A 27,386-nucleotide genomic window follows, 5' to 3' on the forward strand; every position below is an offset into this window, starting at 1 on the left:
GCCCGGCCACTTAATAAAATTTTTTAAACATAAAAACATTGAACCTGTAAAACAAAACTAATAAACGATTTTAAGTTGCCTCATGACATCACATTAGTAAAATGTTACCTCATGCAAATGTATATTTTTTTAAAAGCCTTAACAACTCCCTACTTAACAAGCTAACAACAGGTTCCTGGTTCAAAGGGCTGACAGAACGCGAGTCTACCATCCTCCCCTCCCTGGCAATGAAATGACCCTAAAGAAGCACAAAAGAAATTTATTCATAAAGGCAGTGGGACTGAGGGGCAGTATCAACACTATAGAAATGCTGATATATAAACGGAAGATAAAAGGCAAATGATACCAGATTCATCAATGAACCAAAAAGAGGGAAACCAGGCTTAGGGATGGCTCAAAAGAAGGCAGCTAATATGGAATCCAGACATCACATGAGAGGTGCCATGCAGATGCGGATAAAAATGGAGGCTATGAGATCAAAGGTGGTTTGCAGAATGCTGTATGAGTCAGCCATTTCTTGTCCATTCCACTCTGGTTGCTGCTGCCACTAATACAAAACAACTCACCTCAGTTTGGCACCTGGACAAAACATAGTATGCCCTTAAATGCTGAAGTCATAGCTCATTCGGTTAAATAAAAATCCATGATTTTATTTACAGATTTCAAGTCGTATAAAAATCTGAAGTCATCATTTATAACCACCATTTTGGCTCTTTTCATGATTAGTCTAAGCTAATCTTTCATGGACCAACTTGATATTTTTAGCTAATGCCATCTGTTGGAGCATTAAGTTTATTTAACAAATTGATAGTACAAAACAGAAAGAAATGAATCCTTCTCTTTATTTCACCTAAACTTAATTCTAAATTTAATAAACCTTTGATAAACAAACTCATCTTTATTCATTTATATACTTTGTTTCTTCTCCATGATCATATTTAAAGAAAATAAACTATCACATATCTGGGATCAACAACAGCATTAGCCACAAGATAATTTTTGGTAAGAACATGAAAGAAAAAACACTGCCAATTAAATTATGACACAATTCCTTAACCATAGTTCAGCACAGTACATCAGTGACACTATAGCCTCTAGTTGCTTTGATATTTCTTTCATCTATCTGAGGACATTTGGCAATTTTACCTGCCTTCAGGTAAAGACATGAGACATGCAATCCTCTTGAACATTATCTCAGTAGTGACACCTAGTACAGTTTCATTCACTGTGGCTAACTTCCTTAGCTTCAATAGGGTTCTCATTTGTTGTTTTGCAGGGTAAAAATATGGATTGGTTATTGTTCCAACATTTCCTCAAACACTATCAAATTTATCCCCTGCTGCTCCATGTTCCAGCCTTTCTGGATACTCAATAACTATTCATTTCAACATGGAATGCTAGTGTAATATTTTTGAAGGCATTTAATTAGTAAATAAACTCCATATTTTTAGTCCCAACAACTCACGTTACTTATTTGAACTAACAGTGAGTACAGCTAGATAAAGTTCAAGCACTCATAGGAAACGATAATCATTAACCTGCCATCAATTATAAGACCTCCATAGATTCTAAGATACATTCCAACTTCAGACATTAAAAACATGAGAAAAAAGTCACAGAACTGATAAAATATCAGATTTTAATTTGAAAACTTCTTAAACTCATTTAAAAAGACACTCTTTTTATTTTGATCTTTTCCCTCCTCACATTCCTCAAGCTTTAAACACCCACAACAATATGGAGCAGAGCTGACCAAACAATGATTCTTTTTAATTGTTCTAAGGAGAATGTCACAAATGGTAGATTACAAATATTATTATTAATACTTATATATTAATGGAACTGTTATTACCAAGTTTTATTAACTATGTATATTGCAAGTACTAAGTTAAATGGTCAACTAAACTCAAACCTTCTGCCTTCCAGAGAATTCCTAATGGTTTCAATGTTAATTTGATCATCCCCCAGTGATCCAATTTCAGGAGATGCTAGTTAATTATTTCCTGCGTCACCGGTTAATACAGGAAGCTTGCCGTTTGTACAATAAAGAATTTTGAGAAAAATGACATTTTTAAAAGTTAGAAGATTTCAAGATAAAAATCTGTTTCTTTTGCAGTGAAGAAAACTTGAGTAATAGCAGTTTCCAGATTCTCAAAACCAGTTGAACAGCTCACTAAGACTAGATACAGGTTCCCAACCCTAGGTCCCTCTACACTAACATACTCTCATCAAAATCCCAGATAAAGGAATACATTGTGTTTACATATGTAATAGCAAAAAGGTTTCCCAAGAAGAATATGGCCAAGTCCTCACCTCTGGTACCTATGAATGTGAAGTTATTTGGAAATAGTGTCTTTGTAGATGTAATTAAGTTAAGAAATTTCAGATGAGATCATCCTGGATTTCGGGTGGGCCTACATCCACTGACCAGGTTCCTTATAACATGAAGAGAGGGAAATTTGGAACACAAAAGAGACACAGGCAGAAAACCACGTGATGATGCAGGCAGAGACTGGAGTTATAAAGTTACAAGCCAAGAAAAGCCAAGGACTACCAGCCACCCCAGAAGCTAAGAGAATCAGGAAGTAATCTTCCCTCAGAGCCTCCAGAAGAAACCATCCCTGCCAACATACCGATTTTGAACTTCTGGCCTCCAAAACTGTAAGAGAATAAATTTCTGTTAAGTTTAAGCCACTAAAAAAAAAAAAAAATGTAGTTGATGATTTGCTATACTGCTAAGATGTATGAAATCCTTTACTAAAAAAAAAAAAAAAAAGTAACTTGACACAGAACGCAGGAAAGGCAAAAGCGGGTAGGTATGATGATCCTATAAAAAACCATGGTTCATTTCCCTTTACATAGGTCAAGCTTCACTACTTCTCTGAGTTACAATGAAATATTTATCCAAGCCAAAGAGTGAATCACAAAAATAGGAAGTTGCAATAATAAAATTATTACATAATTTTGAAGTTTCAACAATGAATTAGTAAACAAAAATGCCACATATTAGCCAAACTCTACATTTTACTAGGCGCCCTATTATCTACAGTGTTCTTCCCACTGTTTTGAGGAAGAGACTCACTTAAAAAGTCGTTAGCATCACCTGGGAACTGATCAGAAATACAAAACTTGGGCTTCATTCCAGATCTACTTAATCAGAATTTTGAAGGCAAGGCATAGCAATCTGTGCTCTAACAAGTTTTCAAGTGATTCTGATATCTACTAAAGTTTCCAATGCACTAGTCTAAATTAATCAAGCTAAGCAACAGGTAGATTAAGCAAAGCAGATACCAATGTAGCCAAAACATCCTTGGGAGTAAGTAAAAAATAGTACAGATTTCTAATAGTGATTGTTTAATCAATAAAATAAAATAACCCCAAATCCCAATGTGCTAGGTAGTATCAACCTAGCTTAAATATTTTTTGCATAAGGCACATACAGATGGCATAGTAAAACTTCAAGCCATATACCAACTCTGATCCCAGCCAGATGACATCACCAATTCTAATAACAAAGCATGGCAAAACATTATATCCTATGAATACATTATGTATTTATATTTTTATGTATATTCATAACTTTTAGAAACATCTCACATTTTCTGGTTGGAAAAAAAAAATCAAAAGCCAAGAAAGGAAAAAAAAATCCCCAGGCAAAAATTGTTTTTCTAAAATGAAAACCATAAATTAAAAAAAATTTTAATAATAAACACTATATTTAAGTTATTCCTAACTTTAATGCACATCAATGACTAATGCTCCACTTGAGTGATGAAAAAACTGTCTATGTAAAGCAGTTCCAATACTTCAGTGTCATATTTGGTGCAGGGGAATAGGGGAATGGTGACAGAAACTCCCTGAATCTCTACCTCAAACCTAACCCTCCAAATTCCAGCTTGCTCAAAAATTTTTAAAACCACAATAGCGAAATACATGGATTAAATTATTTAAGACCATTTTGGGCAGGGCATAATGCAAAACAGACATTGTAAAAGTAGTTAATTCAATTCCTATGCAAAAGAAATGACAAACTGGGCAAAAAGTGCAACTTATATACAAAGTGCTAATTTTCTTAAGAACTCCTACAAATCAGTGAGAAAAAAGCCAACCACAAAATGATGGGGAAAGAATATAAACAGATATAAAATTTCATCAATTCTATATACCATATATTTTGTCATATTTAACTTCTCTGAAATTGAGATGCATTTTAAAATAACACCTGACAAATGGCTGTCAACCAGGTAGCAATCCTGGAAAAATGAGAAAAGAGAAAAAAAGCGCCAGTCTCAGATTCCAAAAAGAAACACAGATGGCTAATAAATATATGTAAAGATGCTTAATTTCATACAAAATAAATGCAGATTAAAACCATAAAGACCAACAAAGACTAAACAAAGTTTTATAATACCACAATGGCAAGGGTACAGAAACAGAGGCTCGTCTCTCATTTCTTACTGGTGGGAGTAGATAAAATCTCTATAGAGGGCAATCTGGCAAAAGCTGGTAAAATCTGAGTAAACCCTTTGACCCAACCAATTTCACTTGTAAGGAATTCATTTCACAGATGTGCATGTGTGAAAAAAGTGTGTGTACAAGACTGTAAAAGGATACTGAGGACAGCAACCATTTCTAATAGCAAAACTGTAAATCTGAGTATCCATCAATAGGATTAGTCAAACTAGCGTACAATCATAAATGCATTAAAAAGAATGAATCAACTTGATTATTACTGTTCTAGAACAATCCCCAAGCTATTACGTGAGTGAAAGCAGTACACATACTGTCTTGAGCCCTGGTATAAATGCCGGAGAAGTTAAATCTGTTATGAAAATCCTACTTGTGCTGTGCTATTCCAATATTGTTAGTTTGGTTGCCTTGCAAAGTGTAGGCTTTATCCTGGCAGAACTAAATATGCAGATACATTAAAACTATTTCTAAAGAATCTAAAACTTGACTCAGCATGACTCACAGAAATTCTTGGTATCTGCTTCAAAAGGTATCTATTATAAATGACTGACACTTTTTAATCTGAGTAATTAGATTTACTGCTTTCCATATTACCTAGGAAAGCTTTATAAATACTTACACTTAGAGAATTACATGGAGCAATGAGAGATGAGGATGAAAGAAAAGAATAAAACACACAATGATTGTCTTTGCTTCTTGCAAAGACAAACTTGGTTTCCAACTGTTGTCTAACCTCTGACAACTTCTTCTACTTCTGTAATGTTCCTTTCGTAAAATGTAAATAGTGTGAAAATTATTTAAACTAAACAACAATGTACATATATAAAGCACTTAGTACACTAACTGCCCGGCACTTGATTAAGTATGCAATAAATACAACTCCTTACCACACTCTTAACTAACCTCCAAGTAACTAATAAATCCTTGGGATAACCTTTCACTCCTAAAATCATAATGTGATACATACATACGTATTTCTGTTCTTACCAGTTGGGTCAAGGTAATTACATTTGACATGAAATGATGAACTCTGAGCTGGGAAAAGAGAATTGAATATATGAACCTCAAGTTGCATGCTTCAGAAAATTTTCTAACAAGATGCGTTACACAAAAAAAACTATTAAATGTGTGAGACAACACTAAAAGACTAAAAGGGGTCTGGAATTCTAGAATTCCAAAAGACTAAATTCTCTCAAATTCCAGAGAAACAACACCTGTTATTTTGCAAGTGTCTGAAGTTTAAATTCCACCTTAAGAACTAACTGGAACTCCAAACAAAAAACCCATACTCAACTAAACATGTCGGTCCAACTTTAACGAATGGACAAATGCATCTATAGGTTTTATCTTAAAACACTCAAGGTATACATAACTTTTCTATTTGCCACAAATTTTAGAACTAGTTAACTTGAATACAACTTGAAAGTGCCTCTAGTAAAGAAAAGCTTACCTATGTCGATATGCCTAAACAAACAGGTTTGTAGTAATTTCTTTAAAGTTGTAAGACATTAACACTTCTAAAAGATACTATGATCAAAAGAAGTACTTGTTCACCATTATGTCCTTATCATATAACCTTTGTTAAAGCTTTTATCTGTGGAATACTTTTAGAATGACAAGGAGGAGGCACAGAATAACTACAAAGCTAAAACAGCTTTCATTCATCAGGAACTGTATCAGAAGACAGAAGAATAGCATTGTGAGATTTTATTCAATACACCTCTCTTCACTACTCAGTATGGTGAGCCTCAACATTCTACCCACCTGCTATGGTCTCAATGTGTCCCCCCAAATTCATGTTGAAATCCTAACCCCCAAAGTGACAGTATTAAGCAGTGGAGACTCTGGGGAGGTGATTAGGTCATGAGAACTCAGCCTTAGTTAAAAATAGGCCCCAGGGAGCTCACTATTCCTTTGCACCATGTAAAGACACAGCTGTGCCATCTATAAACCAGGAAACAAGCCCTCGCCAAATACCAAATCTGCCAGCACTTTGATCTTGGACTGTTCAGCCTCCAGTACTATAAGAAATAAATTTCTGGCTTTTTATAAGCTACTCAATCGACAGTATTTTCTTACAGCAGCCCCAAAACACTAAGACACTATCCCTCACGATGCCAACACTACAGAGTGATCAATTTACATTGCTAATAATTTTTAAACATGCTCACAGTAAATGCTATCATATTTATTCAATAGCTACAATAAAGTCATCACAAATTACCTTCCTCCATCAAAATAATTCCTTCCAATATCAATTACTTCTGTATGCCACAGGTACACAAATAATACAGTGTCCCAAAAGTTGCGATACATAGGGAAAAGGGGAAATTGTAGATAAATGTACCTTTATTTACAAAATATTGACTACAAAATTTTTCCTTTGTTCATACTAGCATAGTTCTATGAAGTTATATAAAGACAACTTCAAGCAAACCCGATCCATGTAAACACAGCAGTTTAAAAAACAAGACTTTTTTTGTTCAACATTAATATCTCCTGAAGATTAGCCTATATATAATCTGCTCAGCCATGGTACAGGCATTCAAACAATTCAGGTTTAGATTACTTGTATAACTTTAATGTCTATGCACATTTCCACAGCCAACAGAAGGTTTAAATTACTTTAGGTATGGACAGGTCACTCAGTATGGCACAATTAAATTGTTCATTCAATTTGTTAAATGTTAAATGATAACCCTAGAATGTGTTCTCATCTTGATGATTTAAAACATAATTTTTACTATTTTCCATATTAACTGCAGGACACCACAGGAACTACTACTTTCCAACAGTATACCATACATTCCTTTTGGTGGTATCATCATTGTGAAGCTAGATTTTTGATGGTCACTGTTATAAAAAGTGAGTACATTCAAAAATAAGTACAGAGTAGGAAATACAGGCGTTAGTGTCTAATCTGATTTCAAAGTCTAAGAAACTGCTGTACTCAAATGGTGCAGACATACTGCTAAATAATGGTGGTTATTTAAGAATGAAATAAAAGGGTTTTTTCGATGTATCTGTATTCTTAAATACTTATTAAGTTGTTAGGATCCAACTATTTAATAAATAGAATTCTGAAGTATCTCTTTAGACTTAGGGTGCCATAAAGAAATTAGTGAAACATTAACGTCCGGTGAATCAAGACAGTGTGACAATTTCAACCCTACTGAAAACCTAGCTCACTAACCTAGAATACCAGAAAATGATTTATACTATTTGCTACTTCTAGTCCATCTGTCTAAGTCTCCTCATCCTTCAACTAAAATGAAATACTCCCCCCTTTGTGAAATCATCTATACCCTCTAATTATCTTCTAATTGCTTCACAGCTCACTGCCCTGACCAAGTCAGTAAAAAGCCAGTGGTACTAGTACACATTCACTACATACTTAATGCTCCTTTCACTGGTAATGGAATCAACAAAGACTTATACAGGCTCAAGATCAATTTGATATATTCTTAGCAACAATATTACACAGTAAAAGCAACACTAATCTTACTATAATCACAACAGCACTATGTATCTGTGGTCCGCAACTCGCCCCTCCCCCAGACCAGTTCTCCTACCACCAATTCTAAACCAGTTAGGAACAGGGCCACACAACAGGATGTGAGCAAGCCAGCAAAGCTTCATCTGTATTTACAACAGCTCCCGATCCCTGCCCCACCCCCAGTCTGTGGAAAAACTGTCTTTCATGAAACTGGTCCCTGGTGCCAAAAAGTTGGTGGCCGCTGCTATTCAATGAGACAAACTACTAAATGATGTAAACGGTCACATGGAAAGGCAACATACTCTGAATAACTTGGAATCTACGATGTTTTAATGTTCTAATACAACAAATGGGACAAAAACAAAACAAAAACATCAAAACCCATCTGTAGTATGAACAGACTCGTTCTTAGAAAGCTGAACAGCTTAAGACCAGATGCCAAAACATATAGCTTTGTTATGGTAAGTAGCTATTATGCATATATATGTGTTTCAGAAATGCCTAAAGTTAGCAATGGAAAATAAAAGCATTTTTTCAAAATATACTGCCCACTCCTCAAATTTTCACAGGTTTTGGAGGAAATGGTTTTTCACCCTCACAATAGAATTTACAGAAAGCTAGGATGAATGTGTTCATGAATATTTTGTATGAAGCTGCATTATGTAAAGAAGGCTTCTATAACTAATCCTCGAAAGTGCTTAAGTACAAACACAAAGGTCAAAAGGTACAAAATACGTAGAGCCTTAGAAAATCAAGTTAGCTTTCTATGAATTAACAAAAGCCAACAGAATTCTACTCCTAAGGTGACTACAGTAACTTTTTAGTCTTCTGGGATGAACTGCCTAAAGTGGTATGTAACCACATTTATCCTTTATTCCCACCTCTAAGAGTCCAGTAAAATTACTTTTACCTAATTATGAGCTACACTTGAATTAGAACAAATCCTGCCACATAACGGATATTCAATAAATTAGTTTATAATTGTTTGTATAATTAATGGTCCTTAAAGTACCACACCTATTTGACCTCTTACCTCCGTCCCTGAAACGAGTATTTGGATTCATTCCACAGTGACAAGTATTAGCAAAGTTTAATTCAAATTACCACCCCCAATTGCAATTCAATTATTATGTTAAAAGAAACTTTATTAAATTGGTTTCACAAGTTCCTTTCCTTGAGTTAACCAATAAGATTCAATAATTTCTCAAACTGAAAACCTACCACCACTACCAGCAGCAAGAATCGGCAACGCTGACTGAAGCACTCCTCATCTGAGTGCCCGGATTACTCTAAAGTTATACTCGGACTACCGTATTTGATCTCAGAGCCCTGTGAGGTAGTTATTATCAGCTGCACCTTCTGAAAAAGCACTAATCACAGAAAGGCTAATTAACATATAGCCAAAGTCACAGCTAATAAGTGGCGGAGGCAGGACACAACTCAGGCACTGTTTGTCTAGAGGCTGTGCACTAGGATTTATTTCCTTTTGGTTTTCAAGTCAAATGACTGACTTTTTAAGTGAGACTGCCCGCTTGGAAACCCACTCTGAAAACTCTAAGTAGTCCTTGTGCAGGTAGTGCTTTAGGTCTGTTATTTCCAGAGGCCCCAAGAATCTGTTATGGTAATTCCCCAGTTGTCAACCTTAGAGGTTCTGTACCATCCAACTCCTTACTGTAGCAGTGTATGTACTGGGCTGTTATATTGGTGAAATACTTTGGATTCTCTTCCATCTTCTTACCTATATTGCCTTTTTGAGATTAAAAACAGTCCTTTAACATCTTAAAACCGATCTGGCATAGAAATGCTGATTTACACAAATCAGAAGGCTACTTAAAGAATATACACATAAGAGTGTCACCTTCTCAAGTAAGAAATATGATTTTTCCCTTCGGAAAAAAATACATTTAAAAAAAAGGCTGTTCTATCTGCCTGGAAAGCTCTCACCTTATATACTCCAATTCCTGTTCTGGCCAACCATTATTTTCAATTCAAGCCTTGACTTAAATTCTAATGTCTCATCCCAAATCTAAATCGAATTCTTAAATCGTTCTTTCATATAAACCCCAATATTCTGTTTCAGAAGCTTAATCGCAATTTTGAAATTTTATATTTACATTTCTATTTGCTTTATGGGGACAGGGACCAGATTTACTTTTTTTTACTATTCCTAGCACTGCCTGACACAGAAGGTACTCAATTATTAGCCGACTGAATGACTACACAGTACTTGTTCAACTAACTGGATTCTCTCACTATCTCAGTAATTTTACAGCTTGGGGGGGAAAAAAATCAAAAGGATGCATATCACCTAAAATATAAGCAAAATCAGCTACCAAATCATCCAACATCAAATATTACAATGTTTTTCCACAGGTACAAGATTAAACTGTTTTCTTCCACAAAAAATTATCGGGTCCCTAAAAAAATGGAAGAAATAATTTCTTAATATTTGTTACAACTCCAACTACAAAAAGCTTCTTAAAATCCACCACAAAGGTGTTATACTAGGAGCCAACCTCATCTTCCGTAAATCAAAATGAATTAAGATATTTTATACTGACTGGTCATAAATACGGCAACTTTTCCTTCACTGAATGCTCTGCCCTTCTTTAGCTACTTCATTGGGTTTTTTCATAATTGCCATTCTGAGACAGCAAGGGAAAATAAATATGTTGCAAAAGGAATGCTTCAGAAAAAAAGGATGGGGACAGGCAAACACATAAAAAATGAAATATAAGACCTCTACAGGGAGAACTATGAAACACTGAGGAAGGAAATTGCAGAGGACGTAAACAAACGGAAAAACGTATCATGCTCATGGATTGGCATAATCAACATTGTTAAAATGTGTGTACTACCCAAAGTGATTTACAGATTCAATGCCATCCCATTAAAATACCAAAATCATTTTTTGCAGATTTAGAAAAAATAATTCTGCACTTCATATGGCACCAGAAAAGACCCCAAACAGACAAAGCAACCCTAAGCAAAAAGAACAAATTAGGAGGCATCACTTTACCAGATTTCAAACTATACTACAAGGATATAGTAACCAAAAAACAGCATGGTACTGGCACAAGGACAGAGACATAGACCAATGGATTGGAACAGAGAACCCAGATATAAAACCATCCTCATATTGCCATCTGATCTTTGACAAAGCAGACAAAAACATACACTGGAGAAAAGAATCCTTATTCAATAAATGATGCTGGTAAAATTGGATAGCCACATGTAGAAGACTGAAACAGGATCTGCATCTCTAATTACCCACAAAAATTAATTCACGATGGATAACAGACTTAAACCTAAAGCATGAAACTGTAAGAATTCTAGAAGAGGTCGGAAAAACTCTTATAGACATCAACCTAAGCAAAGAATTTATGAAGACGACCCCAAAGGCAATCACACCAACACAAATAAATACATAGAACCTGATTAAACAAAAAAGCTTCTGCATAGCCAAGAAAACAATCAACAGAGCAGACAGACAACCTATGGAATGGGAGAAAATATCTGCATGCTATACATCTGATAAAGGGCTAATAACCAGAATCTACAAAGAACTCAAGTGAATCAGCAAGAAAACATCAAACCACCCATTAAAAAGTGGGCAAAAGACATGAACAGAGGCTTTTCAAAAGAAGATAGACTAATGGCCAATAAATACACGAAAAAAATGCTCAACGTATCTAATCATCAGGGAAATGCAAAACCAAACCACAATGAGATTATCACCTAACTCCATGAGAATGGCTTTTACCAAAAAGTCCCAAAACAACAAATGTTGGTGTGAATGTGGAGAGAAAGAACACTTACACACTGTTGGTGGGACTGCAAACTACTTCAATCCCTATCGACAGCAGTATGGAGATACCTCAAAGAACAGTAGACCTACCAGATCCAGCAATCCCACTACTGGTTATTTACCCAAAGGAAGAAAAGACATTTTATAAAAAAGACACTTGCACTCGAATTTTACAACAGCACAGTTCACAACTGCAAAGATGTGGAAACAACCCAAGTGCCCATCAGTACATGAGTGGATTAATAAAATGTGGTATATGTATACCATGGAGCCATTTTTTAAAAAGCAGTGAACTAATACCCTTTGTAACAACCTGGATGGAACTGGAGAACATCCTAAGTGAAGTATCACAAGAATGGAAAAACAAACACCACATGTACTCACTATTAAATTGGAACTAAATGATCACCATTCATGTATACATATACTAGTATAATTCAATGGAAATGAAGCAGGTGGGAGGGGGAGGAGGGGATAAGTTAATTCACACCTAAAGGGTACAATGCACACTATCTGGGTGATGGACACATTTATAACTTTGACTCAAACTGTACAGAAGTAATTCATGTAACCAAAATGTTTGTACCCCCATAAATTTCTGAAATTAAAAAAAAATACATAAAAAGCATTTAGCAGTAGCAGCTTTGTAAACTCACTTGTCCACTGGGATTGGGTAGCTATTTAAGGCGAGACTAACAGAGTGGACATTAACATAGTAGATCCAATACTCTGAAAATAGCACAATATCAGACCTAGAACCTAGGATTTAGGCATAGGTGTCTCAAACACTGAAGAAACTATCTTTGGACCATTGATCTGTATGGGGACGATTTAAAGTTACACTAATTTAGCTAAAGTGCTCTCAAACAAGCTATAGCTAAATTCTGAGTCCCTCAAGCAGAATCTTTTTAAGTTAGTCCTCTTTACTATCCTTCCACAGTGAAAATTAAAGCTTCACCTGGCTACAGAATGGACACATGAGCATTTTAATATATCTATTTATGAAAACAGCTAATAAAGAGTACTGAAAGTTGGCTGATGTAGTCACTCTTCTTATCCAATTAATTATATAACTGATCTTCGGTTAAGGCTTTAGCTGTTTTTAATATATGGGTTCTCAATGAGTTGATAAATGACTATGTAAAATATATTTAGGGATTCACAAAACACTGCCATTTAACAAAGCATTCCCATTAGTTAAAACTACCACTAGCCTTCTTCCTATTAAACAGGAAAGTTGTTACGTGAAAATTTTCTTTCGTTTTAGGGTAACTTATGGGTAATAATACACTCTTTTACTAATATTATGTAAGGACAACACCAGGTTATCTCTTAGCTCTTCAGCAGATTCTAGAAGGAACACCAAAGACCCATCTGAAGTTTTAAAGAAAAGTTTCATCATAATCTGAGAATTGCTCCATCAGAAAATATGACAATGCCAAAAATACTTCCACTTTGAGCTATCAAATCTATTATGTTACTTGTCATTCCCTACCAACTGAACAAAATCTTTCACAAGTATACATCTTTAGAAAGTCTATCCTTTCTCTACTTCCCACTACACACACACACACACACACACACACACGCGCGCGCGCGCACACACACGCACACACACACACACGCACACACACACACACAGCCCCAATATTGCGTATAACTTTCTCATATTCCAATTTCCCAATTCTGTTCTCTCTACTCAACTAAGCCACACTAGAGTGGTTTACCAAATTAACTTTAATGCAAAGTGAATCAAATGTCAGAATGATATTTCTATTAAAGATGAGTAAAATCTGCCCTTTATTATCCTCAAGTCCTTGACATTATGTGCATTTTAAAGTAGTATAAAACAATGAGCTACAATTTTGTAGATGTAATTATTCTGTGATTAATGTGATATCACTAAACTAACAATGAAAATTAGGGGTAAAGCCAAAAACATGCCTCATAAAGACAAGCTGACTTAAGTATTTTAAAGTTTAACTACTACTGATACTGAATAAATAGGTTCTAATAAAATGAGATATACATCGAAGAACTAGAAAAAACTGACGCAAACTTGAAGAATGAACAGATATTTTGATCATAGAATTTTACTTGTAGTTGTCATATAATTTTATTTTAAGAAACTTTATCTCTGATACACACTGAAATATTTACATATGAAATGATATCTAGGATTTGTTTCAAAATAATTTGAGACAGGGAAAAGGCTGGGATATGGAAAAACAAGATTGACATAGTTTAAGGTGAGTGATAAATACATACGGAGTTTATTATAATATTCGACTTCTGCATACACTTGAACATTCCTACAAAATACATAGTTTAAGAAAAAAAAAAATCAAACGTCACGTAAGACTCTCGTTTCATTTATACCATTAACACTGTATATATCTCTGCCATCAAAGACTCACGTCACTGCCCACGTAACATTCTGTCCCCAAATGTCTTTAAAAAATAAAGAAATCTCTGGGAGAAGACTGCATTGTGATAAAGAAATCATTTTATTTTTTAAAGAGATGGGGTCTCACTATGTTGTCCAAGCTAGAGTGCAGTGGCTATTCAAAGGCACAATCATAGCACAATGTAGCCTCAAACTCGTGGCCTTAAGATCCTACTACCTCAGCTTCCCAAGTAGTCGGGAACACAGGCACTTGCCACAGCCCCAACTCAAAGAAATTATTTCCAAAACTGACTTGCATGTCACATAAACACAGATAAGCAGAAGAAACAAGAGGGAAATGAGATTTTCAAAAGAGTGAACATCAGGCAGCAAATATCACTATTTATGCAAAATGCAAGTGTAAGATGAAGATAAAAAAAATTAGGAAAAGTTAAAACATTAGAAAGAAGCTCAATATGGTTGTCAATCATGTGCACCACAGCTATAAAGAGGAACAAGGACCTTGAGGAGGCTCCAAGAGTATATTACAGAACAAAAGATTCCTCCTGAAGCTCATAACATATGCATGGTAAACAGCTGCACAATTAACATTAAAAGTACCCTCTCCCCCAAATAAATAATACCCCATCCTATACATCATTCTTTTAAAAGCAGCTTTTACTAAGATACATCACTTTACTTTTCTATCACATTTAAATGATATAGCAAAGAGCATACACTAAAGACACATTTTACAGTATCAGTAACATTTCACCTATGATGCAGAACCAAATAACTAAAATCTGACCCTTGAATTTCAATTTTTACTGGATAGCTACATATATTACTACCAGGAAAAAGAATCTATATTAAAAAGACATCTGGCAAGTCTAAGAAAGTCTACTTTGGACAATTTTAATCTAAATATGGATGACTTGCTCCTGCACTAGTAAAGTTCCCTATCTAGTGGTATAAAATTACAAGCAGGGAAAGAAAAGCATCCATTTTTAAAGATATAGTACTTACTTAAGGATGGTTTTTGCACTACTGCAGTCCTCAAATCGAATGGAGTAACCAACTTCCTGGCCCAACATCACATCCATTTCATCAGCAACTCTCTGAGCCACACTCATTGCAGCCACTCTCCTGGGTTGGGTACAGGCAACTCCTCTCTTGGGTCCTGGTAATGATCGCATATACTCCACACACCACTGTGGAATCTATCAAATAATTTCACATTTAAATTAATTCTACTCTGCCTGCATATCAAGTATATTTAAAATAAAGCACTTTATCTCATTCCAATAATTTAAAACAAAATTCAATCAGGCATATGACAAAAAGAATTATTTATGACTCAGACTTATAACACAAACTCTCTTAATCCAAGGAAGGGTCATGTATAATATTGATAAGACACAATTATAATCTGGAATAGGGTAGGTCCAATCAGGCTTTGCTGGATATGCTCAACAGTGTAACTGTCCCATCATTAGATAATTCTCTGTGCAATGAAAAAAAATCCAATTTACAACAAATTCTACTTTATAATATTACACCAATGTTAGCTTCCAAAAATATTCTAAGTCAGTCTAACTTTTAAATTCCCATACAATTTGTTACAAAATGCAGGTAAAAGTAGAAATCATATCTCCTTGCAGCTATAAAGCTGTGTTTTTAATTCAATTGAAATTTAGTTTATAAACCAGCATAAATTAATTCCTAGCACTAACTCTTTGGTGCTCCTATATCCTTCTCCCCACAAGAGCAGTATGTACAATGGCAATACCTCAGGTACCATCTGAAAAGCCAATTTAAGGAACTGCCAGTCTCAAAAATCAACATGACCTAGAGCAGCAAGCACTTGCCCAAATAAGAAGGGCAGCCAAGGGGGAAGGCAGGAAAAAAATTCCAAGCACAAGTTGGTTGCCATGATGACAGTTTATTTCCTCCCTGTTTCATCATCTACAGAAACTAACAGATCCTCTAATTTTTTGGTTCTTCCCTAGTCATTTAACTGGAAAAGAACCATGGGGAAAATCCAAGTGCTAACCACATAAAACAATCCACTGCTAGGAGGAGGACACGACTGGTCTCCATCAAAGATTCCAAAAGCCTATTAGATTCTAATGCTACAGGAAACATGGGGGTTTTCTGGTACAGTGACACTTGATGAAGAATACTGGTTGTTGCACTATTATTACATTTTAGTTAGGTTGCTTTCACAATTTTGGGGTAACTGTCAACACTGACAAGTATCTGAAGGGGGGATGATTATGCTGCTTCTCTAAGAACAATACATATTTTTAAAGGGTTTTAAATGAACGAAAATACTAAACTAAAATAGCAGTGCCTCCCTAGTTGTATAAACCCATAGACCAAGGTTTAAGTGGTTTTCCGGAAAGGGTCTGCATACATCTCTCTCTATATATATATATTTAAACCTCCTTATTTCGGCAACCCTCTTACCAAGGCAAAATGGACTTTTAAAAGACCTATCACAATGAAATTCAAAAAACATTCACTGGCAAATTAAAGATATTTAAAATGAATTCGGAATTCTCAAGGCAAGAAGGTTCACAGATTTTTGAATGCACTCCATTGAAATGGATAGCTTACCCCCAATTTAAAAACAAGACAGTTTTGGTTAATTTAGCAGTTCTCAAACTTTTGATCTCAGGACCCCTTTATACTCAAAATAACTGAGGATGCCAAACAACTAAGAGATTTACTGTATTAGGGAATTAAAACTGAAAAACTGCTAAACTATTTACTAATTCCTAACAATAAAAGCCCAATCTACGTTAACACAATAACACTTTCTATGAAAAATAGCTACATTTTTTAAAAATAAGGACCACTGCAACAGGGTCTTGCAGTGGGGAAGAGAGTAGACTCAACTCCCTAAAATAACTGTATTTTTCAAACCAGAAAAAAATTTAGGCCAGGCACAGTGGCTCATGCCTGTAATCCTAGTACTTTGGGAGGCTATGGCGGGAGGACTGCTTGAGACCAGGGGTTCGCAACCAGCCTGAGCAACACAGCGAGACTCTGCCTCTACAAAAATTAGTCAGGCACAGTAGCATGTACCTGTACCTGTAGTCCCAGCTACTTGAGAGGCTGAGACAGGAAGATCACTTGAGCCCAGGAGTTCAAGACTGCAGTGAGCTATGATGACACCACTGCATTCTAGACCAGGCAACAGAACAAGACGCTATTTCAAAAAACAAGTTCAGTTAAATGAGTGTACTGTCTTACATTTTTACAAATCTCTAACGTCTAGCTTAAAAGAAGACAGCTGGATTCTCTCATCTGCTAATTCAATATGTTGGTAATATTTTGTTTTGTTTGAAGTATACAAAGAAAATCCTAGGACTCCTGAAAGGGTTTCAGGGATTTTTAAGAGTGCCCACGCAGTATTTGGAGAACCACTCAGTTAATGCATCCATCCACATTTCAAAGGAAAGTAGCATTAGGAAAGAAAATAGGTCCTGAAATATATAGGCTACTGGCTTGTTCAAGAGAGGGATCAGTTGTTCCAAAGCTATTCCTTCTTTTCAGCTTCTTCCCTTTCCCCACTTGAGGTCATTTTTTTAAAAACTGATACTCTACCCTTTAATCTTCTTTGTTTATACATTATCCTGAGTGGTCTTACGTGTTCTCCTAACTTCTAATACTACCTACAACACACCAATGTCAATCCTAACTCTAGCTCCCATCCCCAACCTAATCATCATTTCCACATGAAGGACAACTATTTCATTAGTATCTCAAATTCAACATGCTCAAAAGCAAAACCACTTCTCACCTTCCTCCAAATACTTATAATTCCTCACATATGCCCTACTCAGTAACAGTTAACATCCTGACTCTAATACATCCTTTAATTTCCATTTCTACTGCCCTTCAAAGAATCAAAACTTTTATTATGACCTCTTACATGGTCTGTCATCAACATGCTCACTAGACAGGACATTTCTGTACAAATCCTTTGTCACTCCCCTCCAATTTAAAAGCTCTGATGGCTTCCTAATCTATAGCAAGATATATTAAGGCCTAACCTATAGTTCCAGTCTCACCAGCCCTACCTCCCACTCCATACACCCTCTATACTCTGGCCAGGGCATACAATGCTTTCCCTTCTCTTAAACAGGTGCCCTTGCTCATGCTGTGCCTTTGGCTGAGCTAGCTTCACTTTCTTACACGTGCATACAGTATACGCATACTAAGTAGCAATATGAAATGTCTTTACTGGGGGTCTGCCACAAGTTAGAATCATTACTTTAGATTTTGTCTGGAGGACTTCATTTTCTGATAGGCACAAAGAAACAACCAAAAAAATGGCTGACTACTCTCAAAGTTTAATAAGAGTATGCCAAAAAGCCTTTGAATGAAATTCACATTTTAAACTGGTTTCCCTTCAAATCCCCCAAATGCCCTGCAATCCTAAGTACCCAAGTACCTTATGTACCCCCCCAAAATCCAGATAATCACAAACCTCTTGTTTCGAGTTGACTTGATCTTTTTCTACACTGTTAATAAACTCATCTCTGAAATAAGGTGGACCATATAAGACCAGAGAATAGCAGTATGAAATAAATGTAACTTTAGCTACAGGACAAAGTTTTAAAATGTTGAGCCCACCTAAATTCATAAACTATGTAACTGAGGGCAACCCATTAAAGTTAAGTTTCTCATCAATATAAGTCTCATTTTGCTCATCTGTAAAATGGGGATGAATACCTTCCTTGCAGGGCTATACAATAACTCAAAAAATACACGTACACAGTGTCTGTCTTTACCCAAGTGCCAATTAAATGGCTGCTGTTAATACTATGCAAACTGGTAAAACATTCCAAATAACTATTAAAAATACTATGACAGTAATAAGTTCAGTTACAGCCTTTCACGTATTTTTTTAAAAATTCTTTAAATTTCAGTAAGGTGATTTAAAAACCCTACTGGCTTCATTTCCTAACAGCAACACTTAAGTTTCCCTCATTAAAAAAGAAAAATCACACTAAGGCCCAGTCTTTAATAAAAAGCTTCCTATTTTGGTTGCTACAGTAGCCTTCAAAATGTCTCCATAAAATACACAAACTGATCTGTGGCACATGTAACATAAATTTATATGCAGTATACTTAATTATAAACATGTATCATAGGTTCATGAATATGAAAAACAGGCCACTAGGATAACACAACATATTAACAATCATCTCTGCATGGTAAGAAAGCTCATCATCAAATTCATTTAAAAACTTTCCTGAATTTTCTACAATGGCCAGAACTGCTACTTTTGTAACCAAAAGGATTTTTTAACTGATGATTCAGCATCAAGAAAACGAAAACATGGTTAACCTCTCACTCATGGCAAGAAAATGCAAATTAAAAAGCACATCAAAATATCACTTTTCACCTGTTGGATTTATAAAAATTCAAGTTCAGTAGTATGTTCTAATAGTTTCCCACATGTGCTCTCATATATACTCATGGAATAGTAAAGGGTAAACTGATATGCTCCCTAAGGAAGGCTACTTGGCTGTATATATCACAATTACAACTTATCTTCTAACCCAGCAATTCCCACTTCCTACAGACATATTTGCCCACACGAAACACCCAATAGAGACAGCCTAGATGTCTATCAACAGGGGTCTAGTAAATAACAGACCATCCATGTCTGAAAAATATCCTACATATTCCCAGATCTATTACTAATGAGACACTAGTGACAGTGTTCAGTTCTACTGGAGGAGGGGTGTGACTAGATGGATCAAAGTCATGGGTAGAGACTATATATGCCTTCTAGCACCTCATGCTTTGAAAAAAATAGATAATATTCACGTGGTTCAAAAAATTACAATAAAAAACAAACAACAAAAACCACTCCAATGGTTTCTCCACCCACGCACTGGAAACAAATTTTATGCCCCTAAATCTGTACTGTCCCAGAGCAAAATGAGTAGGAGAACATCACTCTGCAATATTTAAGGTAATAAAATTGGAAAAACCAGCACTGCTATTTTCACCCAGACTCAGGGAAGACAGGTACTCCCTACGGGATTTCCATTCTGAAAGTCACCAAAAAAAAACACATCAAAGCTGCTATTCAAGGTGTTCTACCAGACAGACAGACCAGCATCAAATAAGCAACATTTGGTAAACTCTGATGAAATATGTACCATGATACACAATAACTCACCTGTGTTGTTTTACCAGACCCAGTCTCACCAACCAGTACAAAGGATTGATGTCTAACCAGAATATCTGTAAATCTATCCTTGTATTCCCAAACAGGAAGCTGAAGCCGTTTCTTTAGAATATCATAGTATCGAGGAGTATGGGGTAAATTGGTGAATGGATTAATGCACTGTGGAAGTGATGTGTGTCCTGCATGTCCCGTGTGTGTTGAATGAGCAGAATGTGTTGAATGTGCCGAGTGGGTTGAGTGAGCTGAGTGGGAAGCTTTTAAAGGTGGTAATCCAGCACTGATAAGCATTGCATTAGTAGAAGCTCGCAATTCCTTCTCCTTTTCTTTCTCCCTCTCCCGTTCTCTATCTCCTCTGTCACGTTCTCGGTCACGATCTTTAGACCTATCTTCACGATCCCGGTCACGATCTCGATCCTTCCTAAAAATAAAAATTTAGAATTCAGATTCTGAATTTTATGCAAAATTTCCATGGTAGCATTATAGTTAGAAAGAGCATAAATATCTAACAACTGAATGAATAAATGGATATAAAATTCAATGGATTACATAACTATCAGAAATAATGAAAAAGAACTTATAATTAAGGAATCCCCATGCTCCATCATAAATATCTTTCCCTTCCTTGATAATACTCAAATTCTTTCCACAACCTTTACCATAGGTGAGGTAATACAAGAACTCAGTATCTTGCAAGTAAACCCCCCGCTACTTAAACAGAAGTCACAGATACTAGAGATTGAGCGCAAGGTGGAAAAAAGGCCTAATCAGGCAAAAGAAGTTGGCATCACAATCTTTACCAGATTCTCCTTCAAGTTATGTGAAGAGGTATTTTTTGCACTGAAAAAATATTCAAGATTTAGTAAGAACACTGCTACTGGACACAAAGACAACTCCACCTCACAATGTTAAAGAGTGGTGGTTTTGCTCAATATTTTTATTCATTTCTAGTTATATCCCTTTCCTTGCTTCAGGAAAATGTTTTGTGCTATAATGCTAAGTGAAAAGAGCACAATGTTAAACATATCAGTATCTCAACTAAGTAATACAAGTATGGATTATAGGATTATAGCTAAATTTATTTTCTTAGTTATACTTTACAGCACTTTCCCAATTTGGTTCGATAAGTGTATACTGTTTTACAAGGAAAACTACTATTAAAACACTTTTATTCCTTTTTCATTGTTCACTCTTGCATTTTAGCCACACAGTAAAACATTAGAAATACTCTGTAAACCTATGTACCTTGGTTAACCATAAAATGAAATGTAGACCAATTAAAGCAAGCTTCATGAATAATATTGTTTAAAATGTTAAAATTATGCAGGTAGCCACCATAATAAACTTAGGTCAATTTAAAACAGCCAATTCTGGCTGGGCGCGGTGGCTCACGCCTGTAATCCTAGCTCTCTGGGAGGTAGAGGCGGGCGGATTGTTTGAGCTCAGGAGTTCGAAACCAGCCTGAGCAAGAGCGAGACCTCGTCTCTACTAAAAATAGAAAGAAATTATCTGGACAACTAAAAATATATATATATAGAAAAAATTAACCGGGCATGGTGGCACATGCCTGTAGTCCCAGCTACTCGGGAGGCTGAGGCAGGAGGATCGCTTGAGCCCAGGAGTTTGAGGTTGCTGTGAACGAGGATGACGCCACGGCACTCTAGCCTGGGCAACACAGTGAGACTCTGTCTCAAAAAAAAATAAAATAAAATAAAATAGCCAATTCTGGTATCTATTATACTTCTAGTTACTAGAGATGGCCCACCATACAATGGTAATTTTAAAATAATCTATGCTAGGAATCTTCACAAGCAGAATGACTATAGGTTGCTCAAATGTCTCTGAGTTCAGGAAAAGGCTGCTGCTGAGATGGGCTGATGGTGGGCATAAAAACCTTAAAATAATCTATATGCATTCTATTAATCCACTTTACTCCAGATCAAGTCCTATAGCAGACAAACTCGCCACAAGGTTAAACCCAGACTTGAAACAGTGTGGCAAACATGGAGCTATGTTCATTGTTCCTTATCTGTAACATACACAAATAGTATAAATTTTCTGTGCTCCAAGTAAGTACAGTCATGTACCGTGTTAACAATTCAGTCAACAACGGACTGCATGTATGATGGTGGTCACATTAGATTATAATACTGTACTATTTTTACTGTACTGTTCCTATGTTTAGATACAAATACTTGCCATTGTGATACAACTGCTTACAGTACTCAGTACAGTAACATGCTATACAGGTTTGTAGCCTAGGAGCAATAGGCTATACCACCCAGGTTTGTGTAGGTACACTCTATGGTATTCACAGGATGATGAATTTGCCTAAGGACACATTTCTGAAAACTTATCCCCATCATTAAGCAATGCATTATTGTATCAGTAACACAGCAGGAACGAGCATTCATTTTCTAGGATGGTTCCCCAATTACAGAAATGGTAAGCTAATCAATTATATCTGATCTTGTCGTTCCTAAAATATATATTTCTATTTCATACGAATTTACTCAAAGAGGAGAAAAGCCTTACATATGTTATGTGTGTGTATATATACATATAAAAAAATATGAAAAGTGATTTTCCCTTCTTCCATTTCAATGTTCCCTTCTTCCATTTCAATGTTCAGCTTCTAGAGAATCGCTGGGCATTGTAGCTAAAATTGAATGAAGCCTCTCATTCCATAATGAGAGGCTTCATTATGGAATCATTCTATAAACAGAAAGGAAATCAAAGGGAAAGAAAAACTAAAGGATAACACGATAAACATAAAATGAAGTTTTACAATTCAAAACTTCACAGTCCTAGCCTTTCTCTGAAATACGTCATCAACCACCTTTCTTTGCTTCTCTCTTTCTTTTTCCAATCTAAGGTGCCCATCAATTAAATAAGCATTTATATTATCCCAAAATGCAAATGAGTAGTAGTTTATAATAGGGTACACAGAAAGGTAACCAGCTCAAAGATCACGGAGCAGCAGATAGTTTGAAAAGAACCCTTAAATAACATTTGGTCTAAATAAAAAGGATTCATATTTCTAGTACTTACTCAACCATGTGGGAGAGGAAGAGGGAGGGGACAGAAAACAGTTTAATGAACTTCTCCTATACTTTTAGCATAGTAATAGGCACTTAAGATACGGATCTAACTTTTTAACGAACAAAGTAAATTGTATATGTATACAGACAGACAGACACACACACACACACACACACACAGATAGTCTTGCTTTGTTAAAGTAATGCCTATACTAACAAAGTGTATTCAGCGACTCACTTTATCAGAAGCTTCATTACCAAACAAAATACAGAAATATAGAATACATTCTGAAGACAAAGTTTAGCTGTTGACCAAAAAATGGGGATAGCTGTGGTATAAGAGTAAAACAAGTACTCGGATCACAGGTGTATAACCACAAGAAAGACGCGAGCCTCAATTTACTAATCTGCAAAGTAAAAAGTATTAATAAAATAGTCTCGGATTAAAATAAGAGAGCAACAGGGAGGATGCAGAAGATAAATTCAACCACCCAGAAGTGCTGCCTGTGGTTCCAACTATCTATCTTCATTGGGGAAGGAGGATAAAAATTAAAGATAAAAGGGGGACTAGGACCCTCTGCTTCCTAAATATGTATATTTCATTGTACGTATGCTTATTTTCTTTTTTAAACAGGCATGTCTATTATAAAGGAGTTTTGTTCTTAAAGATTTACTAATTGAGGCATAAAAGTGCAAAAAACTGATCATCAAAACAGTGTTTTATACTCACTTAGCCATAACAGTAGAAGGAACAGACAATACGAAAGCTGTCGAGCACATGTTCTGTACTGTGTCTCAGCTCAATCCTTGATCAGGACTGAAGCTAACTATATGACCAGTTATTTCTTTCCTCATCTATAAAATGTGGTTACTAATAATTTATGGAGTATAAAAAGGATTAAATCAGTTAACATACGTAGTACGCTTAAGGTACTGCCTGGCACATTGAAATGTCCAATAAATATTGGTTATCATTAAAGATTTTTTTAAAAAGTTACAATACAATGTTAAAATTCTCCAAGGAAGAATAACAGGCACTGAAGTACTGCTAATGAAGATGTAAACTGATGATCAAAATAGGAATATTTTAAATAAGCATTGCTTTTTATCTGGCAATCTTACTTCCAGTAACTTCTCCTAAAGATATGGGTACACAAATATGTATCTATAAGGATGTCCATTATACTTTTATAAAATAATGACAGGGAAACTATGTAAATATCAACTAACAAGATATTGGTTAAGTAAGTTATGACACACCTCTACCATTGGAGAATTATGCAGCCAGTGATTAGGACAAGTGCGTGTGTGTATACACACACACACATACACACACACACTATAGTTAATGATATTTCAGAGTGAGGAAAAAAATGAAAGCACAGAATGACAAATATTGAAAAATCCCACTGATAATTAAATAGTATAGTTCATATTTGTGAGTAAATACGCAGTGATCGTTAAAAAAATGTTCACCAAAAAATATTCTTCAAAGATAGAGACGAAGATTTCAGGGAATTTATTGCCTTTTTCTTTATACCTTAGTGTACAGGTATTTCTTGTATTCCCTGTGGAAAGTTACTTAGCCTCACCTACTACATAGGATTGTAGTGAAAATGTTTATTACATATAAAGCACCTAGAATAGTGTCAGGTGCACAGCAGGTACTCCACATGTTATCTCAGCATTAATATTAATATATTAGCTTCACTTTCCTGCAATTAACAGGAAAGCACTTACCAGGAATACAGGAAACCAACATCAAATGAAAAATGTTCCTAATTTCAAAAAGTCTTTCTATATTTCAACAATTAGTTGTCTTTTGGTAGTAATTTTATAGTGAAAATTCTGAGGGTTGATGGAGAAAGGAATGAGGTCAGAATACATAACAGGAACCTACAACTTCTACACCTCACTTCAAAGTTAAAATATGCCAGTAGTAAATAAAGCCTCATATAGTTTGGGAGCATGAATATATGTGAAATCTCCCACTGAGTTACTCTCCCTTCTCAGTCCTGGAGAAATGGGACAGTCATGTTTGGCAGTGGCATTCAGAAGACTGACAAGCCCAAGCTCTCAGATAAAACCACCTGCTAACTGTCAGGGATTTAATAAAAACCCCTGAACACCAGTAAACACTGTAAGCTAAATAAAACCATTTATTTTAGAAATGACACTCAAATGACACAGAAATCAACACAAAACTTCCCTCTAGAAATTTCTCAGGACTTGGTCATTATTCTAAAGATGAACTCTCCTTTACCTACAGGCAAATGTCAATATACAAGGCAATCATAACAGACTTTCCAAAAAGTCAACACTCTTACTAAGGAATCTGTTTTTAGAAGAGAAAGGAAACAACCACATATACATATCATGGAACCACTAATGCCAAGGAAAGCATTTAAAATGGTGTGCAAATGCACAAATACAAAGGAGTGAATTCATTCCCTCCCATATAAATACTTTGTTCCAATCTGACCTCTTGCGAGACATCAGATGCATCTCAGCCAGATGAGAAGCAATTTATTTTTGCTTCAGAGGAATCAAGAACCAAGTGTTCCCTACTTTACCAACCCATTATAAATATCATTAAAATAGGCTGTAATGACTCTTAACTACATTATTAAGCTGAGCACTGAAGAGTGAAAATAGAGCAGGGTTCTAGATACTGCTGTAAACTGTGTAAACTTGCACAAGCTACCTCATCTCTGGTCTCCGTTTCTAATTCCTTGAAAGGAGCTGATTACACTTTTGAAAATTGCTTCCAGCTCTAAGGATTTGTGACATATAACTCAAACCCACTTAACATTTGCTGGGGGTTATGGAGGATAGGAAGGACAGCCTAAGGAGAGCCTTACAATGTCACTGTATGACTACAATGTCTAATTTTGTAAGCTAAAGAATCTACAAAATTAAAATGTGACTAACTTTTGCTCTCTATTCAATATAAGGCAAAACATCAAAAAGTGCATCCTAGCCTGGCTTATACTCGAAACTGAAACTAAACAGATACCTGGAAATCAATCCCAATGAAGAACTTTAGTATAAAAAAAGTCACAAAAGCTATACAGGCGACTTGACACAGAGACTGTGTCACATTCGCACAATAAAATGAAATTATGCAAAGTAGCTGGATATTCGGACTTTTATGTTTTTTGTCTGAATTATCCAAATAGATCTCCGTACTTCTGAAATAAAAACATACACTGGACAAGAAATGACTTTTACGCATTTGCTTAAGTTAACCGCTAAATTCCTCTGTCTCTTTAAGGAAAGGATAGGAATCAGGAACATCCTGAGTCTCTGTATTTCAACTCTCAACCTCCACCTCGGCGATTTAGTGCCAAAAGTATTAAAAACACTTTTTGAAGAGAGTCCCCGTATTTCAAAAGCTACTTCTGAAGGAAAATGGGAAAAAGATAGAAAATAAGACCTTACGGAAAAAAAAGAATGCCTTCTAATCCCTACCCCAGGAATGCTCAGTAACCACGGCTTTAAACAAGGCAGGAAATAAAGGAGATGGCGGGAGCGTAGGTAGAGGGCGGAAGTTTGCCTAGTGTCTACTTTCAAGTATTTGAATGGACCGAGGCACGCTCTCTCCCGCCAAACTATAAACTCAGCTGCCCCGAACCACCAGCCTTCCAGCCCACCAGGTATACTACTCCACGTTTTCCCTTCTCCCAGCAGGCCCTCTACTCTCCCTTCCCCCGAGAACTACCCTTTTGCTCGCTTCACTCAACTCCCGCCACCCCCACCCCAGCCTACACAAGAATCCGCACGCTTCTCTCACTTTCCACCCTAGGCCTTACCCCCTCCTGAGGACCCAGCCGCGCCCCCCACCCCCACGACCACAGCCCATTCCCCGGTCCCTCAGCCTGAGAAGTACCTGGTGCCCTTGGAAGCGAATATCCCGCCGCGCCCTCCCCCACCCTCTCCCAGGCTCCAGGCCTTACTCGGGAACAGAGGCCACG

At 36.0% G+C, this 27,386-nt stretch overlaps 1 protein-coding gene across 1 annotated transcript in view; it reads right to left on the minus strand.

Annotated features, from left to right (window-relative positions):
• DHX15 (DEAH (Asp-Glu-Ala-His) box helicase 15) overlaps positions 1-27,386 on the minus strand; it is a 70,258-nt gene that overhangs the window by 42,259 nt on the left and 613 nt on the right. Inside the window, exons 2-3 of the mRNA XM_012664187.1 lie at positions 20,366-20,792; positions 15,186-15,380 (exon numbers count right to left, since the gene is read on the minus strand). Coding sequence (XP_012519641.1) covers positions 15,186-15,380; positions 20,366-20,792 — 622 coding nt within the window. The remainder of the gene's footprint in view (positions 1-15,185; positions 15,381-20,365; positions 20,793-27,386) is intronic.

The sequence above is a fragment of the Propithecus coquereli genome, unplaced genomic scaffold (assembly GCF_000956105.1).
Source record: "Propithecus coquereli isolate 6110/MARCELLA unplaced genomic scaffold, Pcoq_1.0 Scaffold87, whole genome shotgun sequence".
NCBI lineage: Eukaryota > Metazoa > Chordata > Mammalia > Primates > Indriidae > Propithecus > Propithecus coquereli.